Source organism: Plectropomus leopardus, chromosome 5 (assembly GCF_026936395.1).
Source record: "Plectropomus leopardus strain MGB_pleo_1.0 chromosome 5, ASM2693639v1, whole genome shotgun sequence".
NCBI classification, from domain to species: Eukaryota; Metazoa; Chordata; class Actinopteri; order Perciformes; family Serranidae; genus Plectropomus; species Plectropomus leopardus.
In genome coordinates, this window is record NC_142180.1 from 10,970,166 (window position 1) to 10,984,984 (window position 14,819).

General features: G+C 39.7%; 1 protein-coding gene across 2 annotated transcripts; it reads right to left on the bottom strand.

Annotated features, from left to right (window-relative positions):
* Positions 1-447: 447 nt before the first annotated feature.
* LOC121940180 (leucine-rich repeat-containing protein 24-like) lies at positions 448-14,581 on the bottom strand. 2 transcript variants are annotated; one of them, XM_042483014.2, is made up of 8 exons: positions 14,163-14,581; positions 10,232-10,419; positions 9,989-10,075; positions 8,041-8,232; positions 7,705-7,873; positions 6,230-6,492; positions 4,601-5,176; positions 448-3,326 (listed from the first exon to the last, which is right to left on the bottom strand). In XM_042483014.2, the coding sequence occupies exons 2-8, from the start codon at positions 10,400-10,402 to the stop codon at positions 2,913-2,915; spliced, it is 1,872 nt and encodes a 623-aa protein (XP_042338948.1). In that variant the 5' UTR covers positions 10,403-10,419; positions 14,163-14,581; the 3' UTR covers positions 448-2,912. The 2 variants fall into 2 exon arrangements, with proteins under 2 accessions (XP_042338948.1, XP_042338945.1); XM_042483011.2 differs by lacking the exons at positions 9,989-10,075; positions 10,232-10,419; positions 14,163-14,581 and adding an exon at positions 8,439-9,421.
* Positions 14,582-14,819: the final 238 nt, after the last annotated feature.

Below are 14,819 nucleotides of genomic sequence, written 5' to 3' on the forward strand. Positions count from 1 at the left end.
TATTTCAAAAGAGAATTTAACAAAAGTCAGTGTAAAAACTAAGAAAAAGTCATTTTACGTGGAAAAAGTTATGTCAAAAAAGTCATGATAGTATATATAAACGCATAGAATAGCAATCTGAAAAACATTTTCAGTCATACTTGACACAAGTTATTATATAGTATGTCAAAAGAACTGTTAAAAAGTCATATATTCATTTTTTAAGAAAATCAGTCAAGTATGAAAAAAAAAAAATCAGAATACAGTACGCTATGAATAAACTGTTAAAAAAGTCAGAATACAGTATGCCATAAAAAGTAAAGAAAAAGACATGGATTGTAGTTACACAAAAATATCCTGGAAGGACAATAGACATTATGTAAGAAGCAAGACTGCGCAAAGGATCCTTCTAAAGGAAAAAAAAAAGACATCCCGAAAACAATGAAATGAGCAAAGATTTTCTTTTCTTTTTACAGTTGGTTTTAATAATGGTAACATTTCACATACATAAACAGAAATGCACTCCAATCCCAACTATGGACATTTTTTTCATGGGGTGTCTGAATATGACATAAAAATACGAAGGAAATTAAATTTATTTTTGTTAAATATGGTATATGCTCACAGTTTAATTAATTAAAAGATTATTATCAGTAACTGCTTTTCCTATTTAAGGTTTTGGGAGGATGCAGCATATCCCAGCAGACACTGGGCAATAAAAAAAGTCCATACAACCAGATCAAAAACTACAGCCTGTCTTGTGACCAATGTGATTACCAGTAAAATTGAGTCATCATTCCCACAGGACTGGGACAGGAACTAAAGCACCTTAATTAAGCGACAGGCAAAATTAACGGAAGGGCAACATTTAGGATATAAACATTAAATATTTCTGCGATCACTGATGTGTTTAAGATTTTGAATAAAACGTAGGCCCGCGGTAGCCATGTTATTGGAGAAAATCATCCACACACTCACAGTGATTTGTAAGTGCAACGGTTTTAGTCAGGTAGACTTCAGGCATTCATTTTTCCTCTATTCTTCAAGCTTTTATTCACACAGTTTTTCAGTCTGTTTTTAAGTGAATTTCTAATTCGTTATTGTTTGTGTGTGCCGACACACTTGTATACAGATCATGTTGCTGACTGATCCAATAAGGCCTCTTACGGTGGCCCTGAGAGCTCAACACACTGCAAAAAGAAAAAACACCAATAAACAGGAACAATCAGAATAAAAACACACTGTACGTTTGTTTCTGTGTTAGGTTGTGTTTTCTATACTATAAAAAAAAGTCAGTGCAGTATATCAAAAATGGGATATATTATGGGATAGTTTATATTAAAATCAAAGAAAGAAATGTCATAGTATGTGTTGAAAAAACACGTATAGCATGCTGAAAAAAAGTTTTTAAAAGTCATAGTATAGTATGTCAAAAGAACTATTAAAAGTCATAATGCAACATGTCTAAAAACCTAAGAAAAAGTCAGCGTAGAATGTGGAAAAGGTCATAGCACAGCATGTAAATAAAAAACCACCATACAAAAAAAAGGTTTATCAGAAAAAAGTCACGTTAGAGCATGTGGAAAAAAATAAGACAAAGTCAAAGAATATTATGAAAAAAAAAAGTTAAAAAATTGTATTGGTATAATATTTTGAAAAAAAGTCAATGGAGGTATCAAAAAACTAGTAAGTCATAGTACATCATGTCGATTTAAAAAAAAAAGTGATTGTATAGTATGTTGAAAAGTCATAACAGTATGTTGATAAATCCATAGGATAGTATGTAAAAAAAGTATTTGCAGCAATGTGTTGTCAAATTGATCAAGACTGATGCAATTTTCAGATGGCATTCATTATGTCTTTTTTTTCCTTTCTCTATTGTTATTGATATAACTTGTTTTTGTATTTTACAAGTTCAAAATAAAGTTCATTCATCAAAGTTTTCTTAATTTGTTTATGTTTGATTATTTGTATGCACTTTTTTGCAGTATGTTTAGCTGTCAGAGCCTCCTATGACTTAGTAATCCCAACATTTCATATTGGCCTCTGTCTAAATATTTAAATTATATTACTTTAACAGAGTTTCATTTTGTTTCAGATTTGTGGCTATATTCAGTATTGTTTACCTTGCTGAATATTACTTTCTGCCGCTGCAACAGCTCCACCGTGTTGACAGTTTCGTGATGGGAGATTAAGACTTAAATTGAAGACAAACAGAATTTTCCATTAAGATCCTTTCTTTGTGATGACTTCACATGTTCCCAAACTTTTTAAATAAATACAAAATTGAACTGTTGCTGTACTGCCTTCTGATGCTCAACAGCCTGCACAGTCTGAGATTAAATTAAAACATGTCAACAGTAATAAAACACACTAGGGTTCCTACATGCTCATGAAATGTAAGATTCCATAATTCCCCCTTTATTGTTATTATACTCACCCTCTAAATAACTTCAGAGCTTTGTCTGAGCTCTTGAGAGGACAGATGTTGAGTCTTGCACAACGATGATGGTAAAGGTTTCTGGTATGACAGTCACTCTGTTTAATTGCTGACCCAGAAATTTGTGTTCAGGGAGGCTCAGTTTGTGTGCAGCTCAGCCTGAGTCCACTCAAAATTGTCTTTGAGAGATGAGCATTTGAACGGCAGTCTACACATCAGTCTACTCACTGCTGTTGTTTTGGCGTGCAAGGTCACAGTATGTCCATGAGAAGTCTCAAGTGTTATTGATGTAATAAACCAGACGGTGAGCTGTCCCAGGTATGTCAACCTTCTCCAATCAGAGTTCCTCACTGTGAGTCTTGTGGAAAGTAAATTCTTCCAGAGGGATGAGGGATTCGGTCAGCAGTGACCCTGACGTTCAGAAAAGATGCGACAGGCTCTGCTGTGAACCACGGCTTCACACACAAACCCTCTGTGGAGTCTCTACCCCCCTTCAGCAGTGGATCTCATAGGCGATCTGCGAATCCATGAACAGGCCTGTGTGATTAAGAAACATCCCCTCCGCCTCTGATGTGATCACAGGCTCCGCTTCCCCTCCCTCCCCCGCCATTCTCCTCATGGTCCGTATGTCGCCCTCTTGCTGCTGCTGTTGCTGCTTTTTGTTGGGGGCCAGAGTGGGACTCATTGTCTGGCCCGGCCCCGAGGAGAGGGTGTGGCTGGAGGTGTCGGATGGCGCGGGGCAGCCAAGGTTAGTGGTGGAGACAGCTGTGGGCGGAGCAGGAGGGAGAACAGGCTTGGCCCTGTTGAGAACATACATCTCATGGCCGCGCTCGTCACGGTACTCCTCGAGCTGGGCGAAGGTGGTGGGCCCGTCAGAGTAATCGTTTACATATAAGATGCTCTCCTCCTGCAGGTTAAAATACACCTCCATCACTTCGGGGGTATGATTCGCAATGACATGCAATATATAATAAAATGTTTTTTTAAAAAAAGTTTTAAGATTTTACAACTGCGCTTAATAGCACACATTTTGAGTAATCAGTGGAGCAAGATGGCGCTCGAGATGGAAGCCTCTACGCCGCGCTCTGTTTTTGTTTCTTTGTTCAGTTTTCAGCTTTCTCTCTGGTTACATTTATCTGGAATGAACTCTAGAACAGCCGACAATTCACTTGTCAAAGACGTAGATAGGGGAAATGTGCCAGGGCGCCAACTTAAGTCCGAAAGCAGTGTTCAACATTGAGACACACCGTTATCTCATCGAGTTTCTTGTTAGGTACCACCGTTTTTAAGAAACCCAAGAGCTTTAAAATTCACGAGTGAGGTTATTTACTGACGCATTTTTCATGTCATAGAACAAAACGTGAAAGTCTCTTAATCTCGTTTCAATCACAAAGCTTATTTCAGGCGTCTTACCAAAAACCCGTTCGAAAAACCTATTGACTTTGAAAAGAGAGCGCTAAAACGCCAAGTTTTCAGATTGAAGGACTTGTTCCAGTGCCACTCTGTCTTGTAGCACGTCATATGGCCTTACTGCATGAGAACAAAAACTTGTTCCAAACAGAGGAGTCTCTAAAGCGGCCGTCAGTCACGGCAATCACTGCTCATGAACTGTGGTCAAACTGGCAATCTAGGCAATGATCTATTAATCACCCTGTATCACTCATGCAGTATCATTAAAGTCTCATTTATCCAGTCATATGCTCACCACTTCACAAACAATCAGTTGCCTCAGTCGGTAGTTCGTTTGTGTCATTATGTGACTTTGGTGTTTTTAATAGTTAGCTCAGATTCCGCAACATCACACAATAATATACACACAAACTAACTGATCGTTGCAGCAGCAGACCAGCAGCTCCCGTGTTTTGCAAATGAAATGCCTGTTTTTGTCAATGGAGTCTGATTTAGAAGAGCACAGATTTCACTCTCAGTTCAGTTCCCCATTGGAAAGGGCTGTCTTAGAGGTACTGAGCATACAACTGGACTATACTGCATGAGTTGTGAAAGAGTTTGTAAATGTAAGTTTTTATATCGTTTTGCTCTGGTTAAATGCAGCGCCCATATACTTAAATTCATCAAGAATTTTCTCTTTTTTTGGATTTTTCAGGTGATTTTTCTTTTTTTTTCAAATTCGGTGTTGTTCAAAAAAAAATATCTAGCTCAAGCTAGACAACAGACACATACCTTCTCAGCTCCATCCGCTTCCTTCTCTCGTTGGTGATGTCGGCTGTAGATCATGGCAACCAACAGCAGGGCGGTCAGAGCCAGCAGGGAGATGCCCACAGCGATGGCGGTCTGAGTGGCAGCTCCCAGAGCGCTGAAGGCCATGCTGCCCAGAGCGTACAGGGGCTCTCGGCTCACGTCTGAGCCCACAGCAGGACCGTGGCCCTTCAGCCTGGGCCATGCAGGTGAGTATGGCGAAGACACCTGAGACCACGAGGCCCAGATGGAGGAGGAAGAGGAGGAAGAGGAGGTGGATGAGTTGATGGCAAGCTGAAAGGTCACCCTAGCAACACCGCCTGCGTTCCAGGCCTCACATTCATAGAAACCTGCGTGAGCCACTGTCACATTACTGAGAAACAGCATGCCGCTGCCGGTGTCAGGGTCAAAGCGCTCGCCGTCATTCTTCTGCAGACTGACTCTGCCTCCCTCTGAGGGCTCCTCCGCTCCACCCATTCCACCTCCTGCAGCACCCAGCTCCTGAACCAGGCCTCTGGGAGAAAGCACCACTTTACCCGGGGACGCCTTCCTCCAGGTCACCTGGAAAAGCATTAAGTGTTTTATGATCAGTTGTTTTGCTTAGAACATCACCATCACATAAATAATCAAACAAATATTACCCCCTTGTGGTTGTATGTCTCTGTGTACCAGTGACCCTTTTGGATATAAAATATCATCACTTTTATCATGTTATCCTATTAGAAATGTTTGTGAAATGTCATAACCAGTGTATGAATTCTTGAGTCAAAAATATCTTTTGTGAGGTCACCGTGACCTTCGACCACCAGATTCTAATCAGTTCATTCTTAAGTCCAAGTCGATGTTTGATGTTTAAGGTCACTGTTCTGCTCAAGTACTGATCATCAAGATCAATTTAAGAAATATGAAGGCCACATTTCTATCTTTTTAATACTACACACACACACACACACACACACACACACACACACACAGACACAATACATGGATACCATAAAAATCCATGTGCCATCGCAAACAAACCATTGAAAGCCATCTTTGTCAGCTGGAACTCTGAGCGCTGTGCAGTCACTCTGCTTCACTCCAGACAGTGCAGGAGAAAACTGTCTTTGAGTGGAATGCAAAGCGACATTTAGACGCAGCATGGGCTCATACAAAGCTCAAGGGAAAGTGGTGAGTGTAGAGGAAGATCTGTCCCTCATGAGTAAAAACTGACATCCTGTTTGCATTCAGAATGTTTCAAGTAAATACATTTCCAAGCTGTATGGGTGTACTTATGAAAAGAAAAGGCTTTTTGTCTGTTTTGAAACTGGCTGTAGGCGTTGTCATGAATGTGTTGAACACAAAACAACTTGCTGACAGTTTTCAAGGCTGTGGAGTATAGAAACCTGTCCAAAAGAAAAACCCACGTTATGGTCCGTAGGAGAAACACATCTACATTTAACATTATGCATTACTTAAATATCAACAAGTTTTTAGTTATGATTTGACCTTTGTCTCCAATCACCAGAAGCATGCAAGAAGTTTTTTTCACAATTTCAAACTAACACAACACGAATAATTTATATATGAATAATAATTTTGTGGGTGAAGTATTCATTTAAGGTTGCCTACCTGTGGCCGGGGGTAACCAGAGGCATGGCAGGACACCCTGAGGCTCTCTCCCAGACGCACAGCCAGCCTCCTGGGCTCCAGCTGCACCAGCGGAGGGATGCACACCAAGCTGTTGAGGGGCACCTCCACCAGGCTGAGATGGGAGAGGCGCGGAGGCTCGGTGCAGACCAGTCGACGCTCTGCAGAGCTGAGCAGCCGCTGGCCCTCCTCATCGATCCAGCTCCTCAGCCAGTGGAGAGCGCAGTCACAGCGCCATGGGTTGTCTACAGCAGAGCAGAGCACAGGAGGTTAGGATGACCACTAGAGGCTGAGCCAGTCAAGGTCACTGGTGCTGATGGCAGGAAGAAGACAGTTCAGAGTACTGAAAGACAATGTTTCGTGATGAGTAGTAGTAGCTACATTTAGTATTCAGTCAGTACATTCACTCAAGTACTGTACTTTCTTAAAAAATGTAAAGTACTTCTACTTAACATGAGTCTTCTTTTTTCATCCCACTTTATAATGCTCCACTACACTTCAGAGGGAAATATTGCACTTTTTACTTTGCTACATTTAAGATTTTTACATTTTAAAAACCACCTAAGAAGAGTTTGTCAAATATGTTTTGTTACAAATTAAACTACCCAACAAGTACAGGTGAAATGATTGGTTGATTAACCAAGTATCTGATCCACAGAAAACAAATTTAAAACTATTTTGATAAACATTAATGTCATTTTCTTTTTTTTTTCCCTCTCTTTTTAAAAAACTTTTATGTTTTGGGAGTGTTTTCTTTTTTGTTTCGTTTTTCTGAATCAACTTTTGAAACCATTTTCATGAACAATTTAATAAAAAAATTAACATTTTTCTAATTGTTTTGATATGGGGAGGTAGGTAATTCTTAATAGGGTACTTTTACTTTTCATACTTAAAAGTACATTTTCCTGATTCTACTTATTTACTTTTACATAAGTACAATCTTTAACGAAGGGCTTTTTTTTTAGTATTTTAAGCATGACGTATTAGAACTTGAACTCAAGCAATGGATCTGAATACTTTTACCATGACCGTTTATAAGGTATGTAAGGTGCAAATAAATATATGTATTCGAAAAGTAGGTCATGAGTGATTTTGGGCTGACCAGAATATGAGGAAACTGTGCTAACTGTATAAAGACGCGGGAGGTTTGGGAGTAAACATACAGAAGGAGAGAACTGCATAATTGCTCAATAATGTGATTCATAAAATAAATTTTTAAAAGCATTAGATAAGGAGTGCTCAGTCCAGAGGGGCCTGCCTGCCTGGTTCAGTTTATATGAACCATGCTGCATTTATTTAACCCTCAAATTGGTAGGACATGGTGGTTACCATAGTAACAAACTCCTTTAGGAGTAGCTGGTTTATAACTCAATGTGCAAAACAGCCATTTGCAGGTTTAACAAAACATGACAGATGTTCCTCATGACAGGCAACATGTACGCTGGTTACAGTCTCACCTGTGATGCGCAGCACCTGCAGGCTGACCAGAGGTCTCAGGGACGCAGGGCCAATGGTGTGAAGGTTATTCCTGCTCAGGTCCAGTAGAGCCAAAGACGTCAAACCAACTAGAGCCTGGTCTGCCAACATCTCTATGCTGTTGTGCTGCAGATGGAGCTCCTGCAGACGCTGCAGTGGCACACAGAGAGCAGTGCGTACATATCATCTACAGAGCCTCTCACAGGAACGACCAAAACTGCTATGCTGAGCAGCACATGGAGAATGCGTCTTGTAAAGCTTTGTATTGAGTTTAGTGTTAAATGAGTCAACATACATGTGCTCTAACACGGCCTTACCTGTAAGCCACGGAAGGTGTAGTCCTGCAGGCGTGTGATGTCATTTCCTGCCAGGTAAAGAATGCGGAGATGTTCGAGTCCCTGAAACATGTCCGCCGTCACCAGGTGGACCCGGTTCCCGTTCAGAGCCAGCTCCAACAGCTGACCCTGGTTCTGGAAAGATCCGGGCTCCACCGCTGAGATGGTGTTGTTCTGGAGGGAGAGCAACGTGAGAGAGTGACCAAACACAGAGCTCTGCCGCTGGTTAATACTCAGGAACTGCAGCTTCTACTGCTCACACTGAGTTTTCAAAATATTAAAACGAGTGCCTTGACAGCTTTGGTAGTGTGTCTTCAGTTTTGTGTGGCTCAATTTATTTTATTTTTTTTGCCTACAAAGAAATATGGAGAGGAACTCACCTGCCTGCATCTCTCTTAAAAGAACCTCCGCCGATTTTGAACACAAAAGTGTTTTCCAGGTGTGGATTAAAAAACGTTTTATAAAGTCTTGGGTGTTTCCAGAGCGAGACGTAGGCCTATGAAGTCCGATAAATATCCAAAAACCTGCACGTGTGGAGTTACACAGATATGAGCTCCCCAGACTTCTGTAGGCCGCTGCTCGTCGCTGCTTGAGGCTACATTATGCTAGCATAGCACACCTGAGTCAATGATTGAACGCTTTGCCGTCGTGTTGCATTGTGGGTGATGTAGGCGTCAAGATTTTATGAGACAGTAGAACGTGTGGAAAAAAATTATATGGTTCAGACAAGTTTTTGAACCTTTTTTTTTATCCATATTATGTCCAACAATGTTACAAGAGTGAAATGCTAAAACTGTCAATTTTATCCACATTTCATAAGATTTGGGACCCAGTCTTGATTTATATTGGAAAAGTGGGTCCACAGATTCTGCATAGTGTGCTGCCTGGACTAAGTGCTGATCTGTGTAAACAATTGTTTATTTATTTTACTTTCTCTGATTTTATTAAGAAGGCAAAATGATCTTTTAAATTAATTAGTTAATTTATGTTTCTCTCTATAGTCTTTATAGTTAGTTAGATCCAAATGATAGAATATTTGGATCAATGTTTTTGTGACACTACAGCTTTATTCTCTTCACAAAATCCTCGATTAAATTCTTGTGTTGTTGAGTAAAAAGACAGAAAGCATCCCATTTCCAGCACATTAGGCCATCCTAAGCAGTCATTTTTGCATAAATGACAACACATTTTCTTTAAATATATTTTTATATATCAATATTTTTCCTTATAAAAAAAACTCATGATAAATATTATTAAAGGAATGCTTCACCCACAAAAGGACCATTTGTAAATCAGTTAGTCATTATGTAATCCCATAAATAAATACTTTGTTTTTCTCACTTGCCTGCACAGAAAACGGCAGTTTTGCAGTATTTGAACTTGGCCCCTTTAAACTAATTGAATAAACAAATGGTCATTTTGTGGGTGAAGTATTCCTTTAATAATATTTCATTATGTCCTGCCATAAGCAGATTCTGGGGCATTATGCATGTGACAAACAACATGAAAAAATTTCCGCACCATGTAGCTCCTTTAAGTGTAAACAATATATATATATAAAATACATATATAAGTGCACTTGCTCCTGAAATGCTATATATATATATATATATATATATATATACACTATATATATATACTATATGCTATATAATATGTCCAAGAGAGCTCCTCAGTTGCATTAAAACCCTTTTTTTTGGGCAGTTATTCCATTTCAATGTGTTGTATAACTGCTGTGAAGCTAAGTTACACTTGTGAGCACAAAATACACAATCAATACAATAAACAGATGCATACATGGTTTAACTGTTGATGTAGACAAGAGCTCCGTGGAAACTTTGCATTGATAACAAATAAACAGGTTCATATTCAGAAGCAGTGCTTTATATCCAAATCTGTAGGTGTGCGTGTGTGTGTGTGTGTGGGTTACCTGCAGATACAAGTAGTGCAGATGCCTCAGCAGAATGAAGTCCTGTCGACGAATCTGACCAATCACATTGTCCTGGAGGAAGATGGTCTGGATAGAGAGAAGATGAAATGAAGACAGACGAGTTTGTGTCAGTATCGGCAAATATAACAAAGAATTACGTCTTGGTGGAGAACTGTATGTCAGCATCAGTCAAGACTGAAGTAACATCTGTGGAAATGCCCTCTTTGAGTACAGTAAGCCAACCTGTGTGGATGGAGGAACGTGCTTGGGGACGTCCCTCAGGCCGGTGGACCCACACTCCACAGTGAGGCTGTAGCAGCGACAGCTCACAGGGCAGGAGGGAGACGCCTGACTGGGAGGAGAGTGGAGGGACAGGAGGAGCACGGAGAGAAGAAGCCCCAAGAACACAGCCATCACACCAACAGACGGCACTGAGGATGAGGAGAGAAAAGTGAACACACAGTCAGGTCAGTCATGATCAGAGGCAGAACAAGCTGTCTTGTGTTTAAACACACAGGCACATTATGGCAAACAGCAAATTCAAGTTACCTCCAAAATCTTGAGCCATACAACTACAGCTTAATCCAGTTCATAATATCCTTATCAAAAATATTTTCTTGTGCTTATATTAATATTCTTCATAATGGACAATACAAACAATGTTTGGTTCCCAGAACCAGAACTACTGATTTGTTTCAATGCAAATTAGCTACAGTCTGCTGAAAAAGGTATCAAAACTATCCAACCGGATAAATAATTTTTAAGGTAAGTTTTACATTTGGATGCTTTTTTGTTGTGTTTTGCAGAAGTGCACAGATGCTCCTAGGGAAAGGGCTGACATAAATGCCTCAGTTAAAGCTCTCTTTAGCACTGCCATTATACACAGGCTGACTCTGCACCTTTGACTGAATGCTAGTATTCTGCCATAAAATGTTTATTGAATTAATGGAAACATGCTTTCTGTTTGCATTCAGTGGCTGTTCACCCTTTATACACAATCTCTTTTCACTCAGCCAAGGAAGAATAATAGTGTTAGAGCATTTATCTTTACAGTGTGCAAGGTTATGTCAAGATTATTAAAGATTCAAAATAACAAAAACAACCCACTCACTATATAATAATGAATAAATACTGGCATTATGAGTTTCTGCAAACCATGGATATGTAACATTTGCACATTTCATATGTATATTTTATGTTGAAACTATGTTCCTCTTTAGGTATCAACACTATGGTTAATGTGTTACGTTAAGGCACAAAAAAATACTCTGATATGGTTAGGAAACAGTCATGTTTTGGCTTAAAACAACCAATTTTGGTGCCACAGTGTCTCATTAAAAAAACACCAAAACTTAAGTGTTGATATGATATGAATGAGACATATAGAAGCATCATAGTTGGGGGAAAAAGTGGGACTGATTACCCAGGGCTCCAATGGAAGGGGGGGCTCTAAAAGCCTGTAATGAAAAGTTTGTTATTGTTTGCCATTTTTGTATTTCTAAGTAATAAGTACCATAACTACATAAAAATTGGCCGAATAAATCGGTTAAAAGACTGACTTTGTTTATAAAAAAAATGTGGAAGCTCTCTGGGGACCCTCTTATCACTTAAAGGAGCATTATTATATTATTATTATAAGAACGACTTCGGGCTGCCTATGCAGTGGAAAGATGCAAATACTTTTGAAAATGATGCGATCTCATGGCATCTGTTTTTGCTCAATAGGTAGAAAACCTTCAACAACCATAATGAACCACGCGGTACCAGACCAACAAACATTCCAGCTGGTGGTTGACATGATGCAAACTTGTCAATTTGACACAATTGCTTTCCCCAAGAAAGAGAAATCGGGGCTCCAAAAAAAAAGAAAAGAAAAGAAAGAAAGAAAGAAAGAAAGAAAGAAAGAAAGAAAGAAAGAAAGAAAGAAAGAAGGAAAGGAAAGGGAGAGAGGTCAGACTGACATTGTTGAAAAAACAATAATCAAAAGGTACGTGACAGAGACAGGAAAAATGGGGGGCCCCACAGAGACCGCTGATGCTAAAGCTCCAGAATTTGGTGCCGCTGCATATAAATGTTACATCTCTGTGGTTTCAGAAAAGTACAATCAAGCCAACATTTTCTGCTGCTGTCTAGGTTAAAATCAAACATGTTTTCAGTTGAAGTGCTTTTTGCCTGCTCAGGAAAACTCAAATGAAAGGCAGCCAAAGTCAGACTCAGTGAAAAGTAAGTTAAGAGATCCAGCAGAATTGGAAGCAGCCCCTCAAAAACACACACCTAAGTTCATACACTCTTATCAGGAGCAGTGATGTCAAAACTAAGAGAAGAGAAATTAATCTTAGACTAAATGACACAGTTTGACTTCACAGGCAGCAGATGTCATCCTGTGATATATTTGCCAGTTTTCTCCTTTAATGGATTTTCAATAGACATATTGGTTCAGAGGTTTGTTTCCTCAAACTCACAGTCAAGGACCCAACTATTTTGGACATTTATAAGGATTTTTAGATTTTAAGTATATGTAAAATATTGCTCTGGAAACCCAAAAGAATAAAAACACAGGACTGACAGAGCTCAGGCTTTTTAAACTGCAGTGTGATTTCAGTATCAGGATGTAGAAAATACTTCACTGACTGTGAGAGAATGAATCCTATCAAGCCAGAAGTGAAGTGTTCGAACAGCGGCTCCATGGAGGATTATGTCTTTATAGAAGAATACACTTATTGTAACACTGCAGGTGCCGATGACACACCTCTACAAATTAAAGCTCTTTTGGATATTCATCTCAGTCTGTGAATCTGTCACCATAGGAACCATCCATGCCATGCATTGACTCATATATAAGGATCCATCATCAAGGCCTTTTCTTTGTTTCTTTTGGAGTAGGACACCTGCACAATGTCCCTTAATGAAGGGCTCTGCTGGGGGACTCTAATTATTTGACTGAAGTGAGTACTTAAACCAACAGCAGAGATTCAACAAAGCAATGACATTTGATTACGTTCAGTTATTCAAATTTCTATCCTATGTGCAGCAGTAAATCCTAACAGTCTGCTGCCTACAAATATAAGATAAAGTTAGATAAGCAAACATCAAGCACTATGACACCCCCTAATTACAACAACAGCAGCAGCAGTGGAAGGGTCTAATTTGAAAAAGTCATTATGTGAAATATAACAGAAATATGAGGATGAAAAAAAAAGCCTGCATAGAATACAAAGGCAGCTGCATGGGTAAAAGTTTGTCTGGATTTTTTTTTTAAAAAAAGAGAAAAATAACCTACTTATTATTTGGTTATTATTTTAGTTGTACTTATTTTGCTAAGTTTATCTAATTTATATTTATTTTGTCAAATACACGCAGAGGTCTCTTTATTAGATACACTACACCAAGGGGCATTGTAGGGGATGAAAAGTGGAGACTGATTACCCAGTAATAAGTATTAAGTATAAACATAATACTTTACAACTGCTATCATTAAATGTATTAACTGGAGTTAGAAAACAATCAGAATTTTTGTCAACAGTAGCGGAATGTAATTGAGTTCATCCATTCAAGTGCAGTATATACCTAATGAGAGATTATTAGATCCAGGGCTTATTATTATTATTATTATAAGGCATTTTTGAAACATATACTATATTCTACAAATTCTTTTTGTCAGCTGAAGCCTCGAGCACTGAGACCTAACAGTGTCGCTGGTTTAAGCATTTTCTCATATCATTCAATGATTTTACACTATTTTTATTTTTGGCATTGACATATAGTTTCTGAAAATGTTTACAAAATTGAATTTTGTTTAAAGCGCTATAAATGCTAGGTGGAGCCCTGCAGGTAGAATATGTTAAACACAGCAATCAGTCCCATTGACTGATATGGACACAGCACAATAAAGCCATGTGTCCTCCGATCTCAGTTAGAGATGCAGCACTGTGGTCACCGCGCATGTAATCCTGATAGCTGAAGTGGTTGAATATCCAGCGGTGCTGCAGGCCACCTTGACAGATGAGCCCACAACATACAATAACAGTAAATAATATCTGATCCAAGCACTGAACATGCCCGTCACATGACCTCAGTGTAGAAAACCCGACAGCAGAACAGCTGCCTTCCAGATGCATCTATACAAACAGATCAGGAGAATTTATTCCAGCGACGTTTTGTTCTTGTTTCATACCTCGCTGAGAAAGGATGGAGACTCCGACAGTAACGCCTGCCCTGCACGACGCTTTCTTATTTCCCTCACCAACACGATCTCAATTATTCAGATTAATTTTCGGTGCTGAAGAGGATGCTCCGGGCACCTGGAAGCAGAGCAGCGGCTGATGGATGTTTCCACAGTGCGCAGAGCACCGCGGGCCCGTCGCATCCTCCGAGCAGAAGCACCGATGGAAACAGAAGGAGGCGAGCAGCGGAACATCAGGTGGCGCCCAAACAACGGCAGGCCGGGCGGTTCAGTCTGCAGCCCGGTGCGTTAACCACCGCGGTGACACGGATCAGGTGTCTCCGTTTAATCCAACACCCAGCTGTTCACTCGCTCGGCTCTCCCAGCGCACCCTCTCATCCAATTAGTGCACGCTGCTGCTACAGAGGACCACAGTCAAACCGGGATCAGCAACAAGAAACACACTTCCGGCCCGAACCATTCAAAATAAAAGCCTTATCACATGAGAAATATTGCTATCACGTTTATGTCAGTGCGGAATTTCCTGCATTTCGATGTCAAAATAGCCAGCTATTGATAATAATTTATATTTGTTTTGTAATAAGCTTGTCATGGTAGGCAGTTACATTTTTGCGTCACAAAATAAGACCCCTTCCGGAAAAAAAATGA

Coding starts and splice junctions, on each gene's coding strand:
- LOC121940180 (XM_042483014.2), bottom strand. CDS start 10,402: ATGGCTGTGTTCTTGGGGCTTCTTCTCTCCGTGCTCCTCCTGTCCCTC. Junction 6,493..7,704: donor GCAGGTGCTGCGCATCACAG/GTGAGACTGTAA, acceptor GCTCTGCTGTAG/ACAACCCATGGCGCTGTGAC. Junction 5,177..6,229: donor CTGGTTACCCCCGGCCACAG/GTAGGCAACCTT, acceptor ATGCTTTTCCAG/GTGACCTGGAGGAAGGCGTC.